General features: G+C 39.9%; 2 protein-coding genes across 2 annotated transcripts; both read right to left on the bottom strand.

The window, feature by feature from the left end:
- Positions 1 to 2,812: 2,812 nt before the first annotated feature.
- On the bottom strand, positions 2,813 to 4,154 carry LOC107724373 (forkhead box protein I2-like). Its single transcript, XM_016533282.1, has 2 exons — positions 3,485 to 4,154; positions 2,813 to 3,366 (listed from the first exon to the last, which is right to left on the bottom strand). Exons 1-2 carry the CDS (start codon positions 4,116 to 4,118, stop codon positions 2,852 to 2,854), a joined length of 1,149 nt encoding a protein of 382 aa, XP_016388768.1. The 5' UTR covers positions 4,119 to 4,154; the 3' UTR covers positions 2,813 to 2,851.
- A 4,530-nt stretch (positions 4,155 to 8,684) lies between these two features.
- On the bottom strand, positions 8,685 to 9,734 carry LOC107724374 (serine/threonine-protein kinase pim-2-like). Its single transcript, XM_016533283.1, has 4 exons — positions 9,648 to 9,734; positions 9,454 to 9,504; positions 8,964 to 9,342; positions 8,685 to 8,881 (listed from the first exon to the last, which is right to left on the bottom strand). The coding sequence occupies exons 1-4, from the start codon at positions 9,732 to 9,734 to the stop codon at positions 8,685 to 8,687; spliced, it is 714 nt and encodes a 237-aa protein (XP_016388769.1).
- Positions 9,735 to 11,616: the final 1,882 nt, after the last annotated feature.

The raw sequence follows: 11,616 nt of genomic DNA, 5'->3' as shown, positions 1-11,616 counted from the left end.
CAAAAAAACAAAAAGAACGACTTCATTCAACAATTCTTCTCCCCGGAGTTACCATCTACCGCCATTATGGAGAATAACACATGCGCGTGCTCTCCTCTGCTCGTAAACAAGGCGCAGCGCATATGTGTTCACTGTCAGCAGCATCACGCGCATGCGTCGTGTTACTCTCGATAATGGCAGTAGATGGTAACCCGGGGGAGTTGTTATTTTTGTTTTTTGCACACAAAAAATATTATCATAGCTTCATAAAATTACGGTTGAACCACTGATGTCGCATTTTAACGATGTTCTTGGTACCTTTCTGGGCCTTGAACGTTTCAGTTGCATTGCTCTCTATGCAGGGTCAGAAAGCTCTCGGATTTCATCAAAAATATCTTAATTTGTGTTCCGAAGATCAACAAAGGTCTTATGGGTTTGGAATGACATGAAGGTGAGTAATTATTGACAGACTTTTCATTTTTGAGTGAACTAACCCTTTAAGTCACATGTAGACTAAACTAAACTAGATTTTAACATAACTTTTATTTTTATCATCTTAGGCATTATCATTGATCAGCTGGTCTCATGAGATTGCATGTTCTTCTTACCACAGATATATTCTAACTGAGAATCCATCCTGCAATAGTGGAACAACAATGTCCTTTGTTAGAATAAAGGCACACGGAGGGAAATGCACTTTGAGTGCTTTCATTTGTTCTGTGTTTTCACTAGAGAGCAGCAGGGTGTCTCTGGTGATGCCAGATCCGTTTGCGTTCCAGCACCGTGGACACGAATCTCCTGTCAGTTCTGCTTTATCCCAGACAACAGAGCCAATTCAGTTGTATTGCAGTTATAGGCCTATGTGTTTATTTTCATGTTCTTTCTTTGATATGGGACCTGAAGTAGACTGACTTTGAAATAAGATCAGAATGAGCAAAAACCAAAAAAGCCAGGAAAAAAAAAACATATTTTGTGGCACAATCCTCTAAAGTGAACTTCACTCCTAAAAAAAATCAAGATTCATAGAACAAAAGGTGTTTACAGTCTGATGCCATAGTGGAACCTATATAAAGTAAAAAATTGTGCAGTTTGTTAGAAAGGGGATTTAAAGAGCTTTAAAGAACTCAGAAATGTTCATCTGAAGAACTTAAAATGATTCAGTAAGAATTTCTCCAAATCTTCAAAGAGCTATTCGACAACTCAAGAAACTTAGAACCACTAGATTTTGTTTTATAGAGTGAGGATGATGTGAACCTTACAGCATCCCAGCTAACAAGAAACAATCTCAGAATGTCCTGTCAAGGTTCTCTCAAAATTATGAACAAACAATCTTCCAGCAGAACGCTTGTTCGGTTATCTGGACTTCAATAACGTTCTGAAACATCATTTATGCATGATTCATAAATTTAATTTTTGGATGTTCTTCTAACTGTTTTTAAACATTAAAGATACAAATTTCAGACCTAAAAGTAACTTTCCCATAATATTTGCAAAATGATCAAATGGAATGCTCCCTTAAAGTTTCCTCTAACATTCACATAACCAAGAAAAACAAATTAAATATTCTGAGAACATTCAGAAATAATGTTTCCATAACTTACCGGGAACGTTCATGGAACATATTTATGTTAGCTGGGATTTTGATACACCATTAAATAAGCAGTGTAAATAAAAGCTCACAGACAAACGGACGAACTTTTGAACTCTCCAGATATGAAGCTGTGATGATTTGTCGAAATCGGCTGTATGCAAAGCGACAAGCGGAAAATGTCTCAGTCTCACCTATTGTTTTCATGCAGCTCAGCCTGGACGTGAGTTAATGGTAGAAGGGGAAGTTGAATCTCTAGATAAACCGGCGGATCATATGAGGCTATTTACACCATCACCCAAATGAGTCCGTGCCATTCAACACCAGAGCTTGTACAGTAAATAAACAGGCTGAAAAACTTCCCTGAGATAATGAGGACATTGAAGAGTTAAATGTGTCTGGCTTTTTGCAGAAAGCAACTAGGAGATGACACAGCGGGGGCACAGATTAATTCAAACACTCGATTAAACCTGAAATTATTTTGATAAATAATTGTCAACTCAATATGTTTGCTGGAGTTGAGCTGTTATGGCAAAAAGATGGGCGCTGGTTAAATTACCTTGAAATGTAGGGTTTCAAAAAGCCTTTTATGAACACATCAACAACACATTTTCACTCAAATTTCAAGTGTATTTCTGTGTAAAACTAAACTGTACTTTAGTGCAAAAGCGAATTAAAAGTTGTCAGTAAACTGCCTGTTTGATTGCAGCCATCCACAAACAAACAATATATAATTGCCAGCGACTGTAAACAAACTACATAAACATGCAAATATTTCTTAATTGCCGTTACAGTCTTGTGCATCTATACGGCCACCCACTGATCGCGAGGGAACACTGAGATGCACTAGGTGTTTGTGTGTGTTGTGCCATTGAGCAGATAATGGGAAAGCATCATATAAACAGCAAATAAACAGAAACTGATGCTACAGGCATTTCAGATATATGCATGTTTATTTACAGATCAAAAACATTCAAATTAAATAATATATCTACATTTGTTCTACAAAAAAAAAAAATAAACACAAAAAAAAACAAGGCACTTGTTATGGTGGCCTAGGAAATAGACATGTGTGGACTTGTTAGGTATCACAGTTTGGTGCAACAATAGCAGAATAAATGTAAATGATGCACTTTGCAAACCCACTTGCTGATGCATCCCAAAACACCAGGCAATCTGAATGAAAATGAACTGTGCGACTGAGGTGAACGTGTATAGAAATGAAGTCTAATGTAAAAACAGACTGTCCATGTACTCACAGAGCACATTAGAGGTTCACAAACTCTAAACTTCTGTTCCGTCCCGGCTGTATATGAGATTATTGACACTGAAATGGTTGGAGAGCGAGTTGATCAAGCCACTGTTATTATGGGATGCTGAGTAGTAGTTTAGTCTGTTGCTGTTGAGATGGCCCGGTTCTGATGGAGGGGCAATTTCATGTCCTGACATGCTGTGCGTAAAATCCCCCAAGTGTCCAGAACTGACGTCTCTGCTTCTGATCCCGTTGCTGTTTCCAGCCATTATCGAGTTCATGTTACCGATAAAGTTGTTAAAACACGGGCTGTGCTCTGCGGATGGTGAAGGGGACGATTTGGGTTCGCTAGAGGTCGGAGAGTTTTGGAGGCTCTGCGGGGAAGCGCTCATCAGACTCGCCGTGTCCGCCAATTTCAGCGCGTCCTCGGACTTTACAGACAAATTACTGGTGTTTCCGTCGGCTCTTCTCTTTCTCTTCCTTCTGAAGTTGCCGTTATCGAACATTTTCTCGCAGTTGGGGTCCAAAGTCCAGTAATTTCCTTTCCCTTTAAAGAAACACGGAAAAAAATATGTTAGCATATCACTGAAATCTAATGCGTAATAATTATGCACGCGTAACGAAGTCGAATTTTTGATCTGTGAATAAAGAACATTCAAACTTACCAGGGTCGTCCTCATCCCGCGCGACTTTCTTGAAGCAATCGTTCAAGGACAGATTGTGTCTTATGGAGTTCTGCCATCCGGCTTTGCTTTTCTTATAAAAAGGAAAGTTTTCCGCCACATACTGATAGATCTGACTGAGCGTCAGTTTCTTATCCTGCGCGTTCTGAATAGCCATCGCAATCAGCGCTGAATAGGAATAAGGCGGTCTGACCATCTTGAAAAGTTCTTGCTGACTTGAAATGGACAGCCAACTGAGATCTGCGCTTCCGAAACCCGTGGGAGGAGGAAGAAACTGCCGCTGGTTCGACCCAAATCCTGACTGAATGTAAGAGCCTCCGTTCGGGCCTGAGAGATAGGGGGATGAGGTGATACCCGGGCTGTTCATCCACAGGTAAGGGTTGGCTGTGGGTGAGGTGTATTCGCCCAGGCCGTAGCTGGAAGGATGCGCAGGTGGCCTCTGCGCGTGGTGGTGGTGGTGATGGTGGAGGTTCTGTTGGTACATGCTGAAGTTGGTGTCGCAGTACACGGTCATGTCCAGGATGTCCTGCGCGTTGTGGTGCTGGAGAGGACTGGTCTGCTGGCTCGACGGCTGCTGCCCGAACGCGTTCATAATCCGTTCTCCCTCTAGAAACATGAGTTTCACCGATCAGCCCCGCTGAGTGTGCTCGTCTCTGAGGGTTTACTCGAGAGTGCCCGAGTGCGCGTCACGGGAGGGGTATTTAACCTGTCCGGGGAGCTTGAGGTGAATGAACTGCTGCTTGGCAACCCCTCCCACAGTCACACTTCTCCTCAGTTAACTTCATCCAGTATGCATCGAGATCATTCATGTGATAAGCATTTGAGGTTCATGCTGAACCCAAAAACAAAAACCTGTTTAACTAAAGATTAAAACAATGGATAGGCCTACTTATTAATTTAAAAAATAAAATAAAAAAGAATATGTTATAGATGAGCGTCAAGTGGTCAAACTTTTAATGTCTCAATGTAGGTTCATTATTAAAAGTTTATGTGTAGATACAAACCTTAAAGTCTTGACTACAAAAAAATAAATGCAAAAAAAAAAAAAACACCTACTGAACTTTTTCACTGTTAATGCCCGGAGGAGGAAAAATATACAGTTCGTACGATAGCGGGGCATGTTGTCACATTGTAATGGGTTAGTTGTTTACGTTGGAATCTGCCATTGGAATAACAGGTTGTTAGCAGAATAAAACAGTTATAAAACAAAAAAGCAATTCACGAAACATCAAAAATGTAAAACGTAAATCATAGAACCATTGTTTTAAAAAATAGTCATAAATTGCATTCATTTTAAAACGACTTGCCACGACCCGACATTTATTTATTTTAAGTAAAACCTGCCTTCACTATTGACTGAATGTAGCATACGCTCAGTGTGGTTTTATTGTGTTCCCTGTCCAGCAGCTATAACATTGAATTCGATGATTGAAACCAACATATAAAACAACTGCTAGAGAAAATAAGCATTTGTGTAACTGGACATTTGACTCAAAATCTCATAACTGATGAGAACCTTCTCCCCTATATGTGGTCATGTTTTGGGTGGAAATTATGGTGTTTATCAATGAAATGAGACGTTTAGTTTGGACAGAAGGTATGCTAATTATGTTATCATCACTTAACATGAAATTAGTCTAATTGGACGAAACTCCCCCACCCCCACCATATGTAAATGTACAGTAAATCTTAGGCTGTCACGCGAACTCAGTGAAGTTTCGCTTAAATTAAATAGATACGGCAGAAGACTCAAAATAAACAGAAGTGGGCAGTTTTGGTAAAGGCGTTCAGTTATTCAGCTTTTGCATGAATACATTAGGCTACACACTGTATCATGATTTATACCCTTTGCTTCGTTTCCATTATTTATTTATTTTACATTTTCGAAAATGCACAGCACAGGACATTCATCTGACGAGAACATAAAAAACTAATAAACAAACATGTAGAAAAATAATCTATTATGGTCTACTCTGGAAATATTTGTCTTACTATAACTATTGTACTTTAATTATAGTCTTAAATATATACATATACATATAGTCTGGTGAATATAATTAATGTAAAAAATGCATAATTATTAAAGATGTTTATATATTTTAAAAAATCTTAAATTAAAAAAAAAGATGTTTATATATTTAAAAAAATCTTAAATTAAAAAACTTAAAAAAAAAAAAAAAGTATTTTATCTTGTTTAGTCTTTGTTAACTATACACCTAGTTGAAGAGTAAACAAACATTTAGGATAAAAATAAAATACCTGAACAAAATGATGGCGATGCTATTATTAGCTTACATCATGTGCATGTCATTCAACATTTTGATAAAGCTGATAAAAGTATTTTACGGGCCTGGTGACGGTGCACAGAGATGCTTCTCTATCGCCACCTTCTGGAGGACATGAACATTTCAACTGTGTAAAATAGTGACATGCAGTCACAATAAAAATACAAGATGTAAAAAAATGACAGAAAATTACAGAAGACAAGCAAACACTAAAACGCCCTTTGTCATCTTTTTTCACCTTTTAATCTTTTCAGTTTAAAATGCAAGCTATTTTTCTTCCTTTTTGACATGAGACAAGTATTTAACAGAGATTCATATATTCACTGAACATAAGACATTACAGTAGTATAAAAATAAGTAAGTAAATAAATAACCCAAACACATTCACTTAATTTACATAAAGTATGATACAATTTCAATAATAAGGGCAAATAAGGGCTTTTTCTTGCAATCTATGAAATGTTAATAGATTTATAAGAATTTAACTTTGTTACCTGATGATATTATGTTCCCTCATGTTCTCTAGGCTAAGGAAGGAGCACTGAGGTTCATACTCCCTTTTCAATGCTCACTCTCTCTGCACCTAATCTTGTGAGACCCTATAAACCTTTATGAATTAGTTGAACTCACCTCTTCTGTGAGTACTTAACTCAAACCACAACCACAATCAAAGGCACTTACCAACTTACTGTGAATAGAAAAATAAAATATTTAAATTTTGGGTCATACTCCCTTTTCAATGCTCACTCTCTCTGCACCTAATCTTGTGAGACCCTATAAACCTTTATGAATTAGTTGAACTCACCTCTTCTGTGAGTACTTAACTCAAACCACAACCACAATCAAAGGCACTTACCAACTTACTGTGAATAGAAAAATAAAATCTTTTAATTTTGGGGGGGGGGGGGGTGTTGGCGCCAGGAAGCGTCTTATGCAGTGACCTGGAAAAAAAAGAAACAAAAGTAAATTCTATAAATTTTATCCAAAATAACCAACACATAGGAAAAAATAATGCAAAAAAGGGAGGCATCATAATTTAAATGTATTAACAAGATGTTTTTTTTTTTATTTGCAGCCCTTTATAGGAACATAAAAGGGAATTACATCACATGGAGCACAGGGTTTGGGACAGCCATGAGATGCAGCCATTACAGATACGTCTGGGACCCGGGGCATACATCACATGGAGCAGTGCATCTGGGACAGCCATGTGAAGAACATCTGAGACATGAACCTCTCTGAGTGGCCATTGCTAGAACCTCTGGGACCCAGCTGACTTTGCAGGGACCTCACTGTCCTTGGAGCTTGAAGACCAGGTAGACACTACATGAAGTTCTGGTACCAGAGCAGCAAGACTGGGAAACCTGGAACACCGTAGAAGGAACCTCTGGGACATCATGGTTTGGACTTGTGGGTAGCCATGAGAGGAACCAGGGCAGTGGAGCTCTGAGACGAGGACGCCCATTACATGCCTTTAAGCTGGCCATGGCAGGAACCTCTGGTGAGCAGTGCAGTTGAGACAGGGATCTCTTAGACTGATGCAGTCATGTTGTAGAGGCAGTGATGGAACAGAGACATACGCATCCCTAAGCGAGCAGCACCACCAGACGCAAGTACTGCTGCTTCAAGCCATGGCACAAGACGCAACCATGGCCTTGCAAGACGCTGAGGCTTCACGGAGGAATGGAAGGTCTTCCTGTCAGCCCGCAAGACGCAAAGCTGACAGAAGACTGGGGAAATGTCTGGGGTTGGAGCTCTTTATATAGGATTCTGAAACAACACAGAACTCAAAACATTAGCCTAAATACATTACACTTAATATGTAATTTCTTCCCATTCAAAATTAGCAGCATAAGCAAATGTGTAAAAACTGGCTCATCTTCGGCTTGGTACCTGAAACCAGTCAGGGTGAATGATCTTCCCCAGAACAAGCCGCCGCTTGGTGGAGGAGACTCAAACGGCAGCATTCTGTGCAGAAACATGGGAAAGACATCTGATTATGACCTGAAGCTTTTACATTTGCGCTATTTAGATGACTTTTTTTTTTAAATGAAGATCTTACCTTTAGACCATCCAGGCTCTGAGAAAAAAACTATATACATATATACACATATTTATACATATTTATACATATATATACATATTTACTGTGTGGAGACGTGCTGATATCACGTTTGTTCTCGTTCTGTATCGCGTATCTTGTCAGTGTCTGCGCTTGCTTGGCCATTTGTTGTGGAAAAAATAAGGAAAGTGTGTCCAGCTGAATTAATTTAGTATTTTGTTAGACGGGTATAAAAAAGCTTAGTTTAAAGCGGCAGGGGTCACGGCAGTGTCGCGTGACGGCCTCCTCATTTGTAAGTCGCTTTGGATAAAAGCGTCTGCTAAATGACTAAATACACATCCCCAAGCAAGCAGTACCGCCAGACGCAAGTACTGCTGCTTCAGGCCATGGCGCAAGACGCAACCATGGCCTGCCGGCCCCGCAAGACGCAGAGGCTTCACGGAGGGATGGACAGTCTTCCTGCCAGCCCGCAAGACGCAAAGCTGACAGGGGACTGGAGAAATGTCTGGGGTCGAAGCTCCTTTTCGCCACGACTTATATGGAGACCTGAAACAACACACCAAACAAAACATTAGCCTAAATACATTACATTACAAAAGCAAATGTGGCTGATCTCAGGCTCAGTACCTGAAACCAGTCGTGGTGAAGGATCTTTCCCAGACCGAGCCGCCGCTTAGGTTTATTCTGCAGAAGGCTACAGATCAAACGGCAGCAGTCTGTGCAGAAACATGGAAGCGACATCTCATTATGACCTGACGCCTTTACATCTGCACTATTCAGTTGTGAGTTCAAATCTGGAAGAGCATTTATATGATAATTGGAATCAGACTTCTTTTTATGTGATGAAGAGCTCACCCTTTGACAGTCCAGGCTCTGACCAAAGGTTTAGTTCGGTCTTGTGCAGGTCATCGCCAGTTGGAAAACGGCCGCACAGCATCGTGAACAAGATGACCCCAAGAGACCACGACATTGCAGACTTTGCATGGTACTTGCCCTTGACCCTGTACTCAGGAGGGTAGTACTCCATGGTGCCTGGAGGAAAGAGATTTCATCTCGTATGCAAGTTTGCATTACCAAAGCATTTCCTCTGTCAGCTTTGAGGGATAATACATACCATACAATGTCGTGTAGGCGGACTTTCTCATGAGGTCTCCACACCCAAAGTCAATCAACTTGACTTGCAGGGTGTCCTTGCTCACGATGAAGTTTTCCAACTTTATGTCGCCATGGAATACGCCACGGCAACAACACGTGCGAGCCGCCTGCGTTGCCTGCCGCATGATGTGCCGAACTAAACCTTCATCGAGCCTGCCTCCGTGGCCCTCCAAGAAACTAACTAAGTTCTCGCAAGGCGACGGACACTCGAGGACCATGACATAGTTGTCCCGATGGTCCTGCCAGTCCAGCAGCTTTATAATCCCTGGCTCGCTGGGTCCCTTGTTGGCCAGGAGTGTAAGGGCGATCTCCACAGGTAGGGGGTTTGGATGATCAGGCTAGAAGATGGACAGTTTTAAAATGGTTTGTTTACTGAAAAACCATTTATAGTCTGCGATTAAAGTTCATCTGAGATGTTTTAAATGAAAATAGTGAGTGAGATGCCTTACAATAGTTAGATCTTCCATGTCGTGTGTCTTCATGACTTCTTTCACTGCCACCTGATCAACAAAACAAAAGTAAAACAGTTCACATGTGCTCAGAGGTCATACAATTCCACTCATTAAACCTGAAGACTGTGGACAGGATGTGAAAAGGATGAGGAAAAAAACAGTTGCATAAGTTCTCATTTATTTGTACTCACCTTAAGGCCATCCTCCACACGACTCGCTTCATGAACGACTCCAAACCCGCCCACCCCCAGACGATCACCCAGCTCATAGCGGCACATAATGTCATCTATTAAAAGAGAAATAATTGCATTTGACACTTTTTATGTGGTTATTTTCAAGGGGACATTAAATAGTCTGGGTGAGGGAAAGCACAAAGGAGAAAAAAAACTTAAATTAAAAATAATTAAGATTTCAAATTTAAGGAAATAACATTGGAGACTAATATTTTATTATCATATCTTAACTTTAATAAGGATTTTTTGTTGTTGTTGTTTCTGAAAATCATCCTAAGGACAGTATTTATTTAATAATTAATTATGCAATTAATGGATACTCATATCAAGGTTAATTTTTTGTCACACAGTCATATAATTTACCATCAGCGCTGCTGGCTGGCGATGGTGACTCAATAAGCTGCACCTCAGTCTGACCCGGGCGGATCATCTTGAGGTGTTTTCTGGCAGCTTTGAGCAAAGAGGGCAGCCTCCAGAACCTCTTTTCCCTCTTCTTCTTCTTCTCCTCCTCACCCCATGCCTCCCTCCGCTCCTCCTCCCTCCTCTGGGCGTCTCCCTCACCGGCATCGACAGGCAGCTCATCGCGCAGATGTAGGTATTGCTCCGCCGCCTTGTCGGTGTCGGGTGTTGGGGGTGTACTGGGATGGTGATCGTACACCGCGCCATCATTCACCGGGATAACTCGAGAAATTCGCTGTCCCATTACATGGATAACCGCTAACAACTCTCGTCTTCGACCACTACTACAAACCCACAAAATGTTTCACGGAATTCCATGGCTTTATATACCGCGCGCGCCAACATTCTAAACTTTTAAATGCGCTCTATGGCGTCATAATAATTGATACCGCACTGTCTTAATGATAATGACTTCAGATATGTAAATTACAGTACATACAAATAAGACAAAGATCATTAGTTGAATAACCTATGTATGTAAAGTTCCATATTAATTATATTTAGTAAAAAAAAATATTCGAATTATTATGATTTATTTTTCTCGCCCAAAGGAAAAATAATGCTTTTAAACAGTGTTCGAATTGTGTCAAACCTCTTGGGGGGGTCCCCAAAAACCAGACCCCCCCCCACGCCCCCTTCAAAAAAACTAAAACAAAAAAAACAACCTTATATAGCCTAAATATTATTCTTTTTTTTTTGTCTTGTCCTTTTTATCGTTGAGAAAACCTAGATAAAAGTTTATTTTACGATGATCAGTGAATTAGGTGTACCGAACAATAACTAAGCAAAGAAGAATTAAATATCTAGCCTAGGGGTGTGCCATATTTTTCTGGGATTTTATTGATAATGATAATCAGACGATATTTTGCTGAGTGTGTTGCGCTGCAGCACTGCCATGGACAGCTGACTCTGTGTGGTGGTCAGTTCACAGCAGTGACAGAAATTTATATTTTCCAACAAGTTTAAAATTATTTTTACCCTTTATGGGCACTTTTTACCTTTGTAAAGCCATATTTTTTTCTTTGTCCAATTGTGTCAAACTGTGTAAAATTCTTAGGCTACATTTAATCAATAAAGTAATTTACAATAATACGACATTTGGGGCTGTTACCAAACAAATAAAATCATTACCAACAAAATTCAGAAGCTGCATCTGAAGTGGCATTTAGATGCATATACACACTGTTTAATGCAAGACATGGATGCATTTAATCTGCAGTTACAAATGCATAAATAATGTTTTGATATTTTAATCCTAAAACGTTAATACTGATATTTGAAATTGTTTTTAAAAAATGAGAAGGTACTTTAAATGTGAAATTAAAACCGCCAGTAGGTGGCAGCAAGTCACTGTTAATAAGTGAGTCATTGCGATTGAACCGAATCATTTAAACAGTTGATTCATTCAGGAACGAAACACCAGACGCAAAACAGTGCTGTGGCTTTGTTTGGAACCATTTTTGTTGGC

The sequence above is a fragment of the Sinocyclocheilus rhinocerous genome, unplaced genomic scaffold (assembly GCF_001515625.1).
Source record: "Sinocyclocheilus rhinocerous isolate Xijiao unplaced genomic scaffold, SAMN03320098_v1.1 scaffold3169, whole genome shotgun sequence".
NCBI classification, from domain to species: domain Eukaryota; kingdom Metazoa; phylum Chordata; class Actinopteri; order Cypriniformes; family Cyprinidae; genus Sinocyclocheilus; species Sinocyclocheilus rhinocerous.
This window is presented reverse-complemented; position numbering and strand designations above follow the sequence as displayed.

Excerpts from the sequence above, each read along its gene's own strand:
- LOC107724373 (XM_016533282.1), bottom strand. The coding sequence starts at position 4,118 with ATGTTTCTAGAGGGAGAACGGATTATGAACGCGTTCGGGCAGCAGCCG. Across the intron at positions 3,367-3,484 it reads GCGGGATGAGGACGACCCTG|GGAAAGGAAATTACTGGACT; the intron begins GTAAGTTTGAAT and ends GTTTCTTTAAAG.
- LOC107724374 (XM_016533283.1), bottom strand. The coding sequence starts at position 9,734 with ATGTGCCGCTATGAGCTGGGTGATCGTCTGGGGGTGGGCGGGTTTGGA. Across the intron at positions 9,505-9,647 it reads GTGTGGAGGATGGCCTTAAG|GTGGCAGTGAAAGAAGTCAT; the intron begins GTGAGTACAAAT and ends TTTGTTGATCAG. Across the intron at positions 8,882-8,963 it reads CGCCTACACGACATTGTATG|GCACCATGGAGTACTACCCT; the intron begins GTATGTATTATC and ends TCTTTCCTCCAG.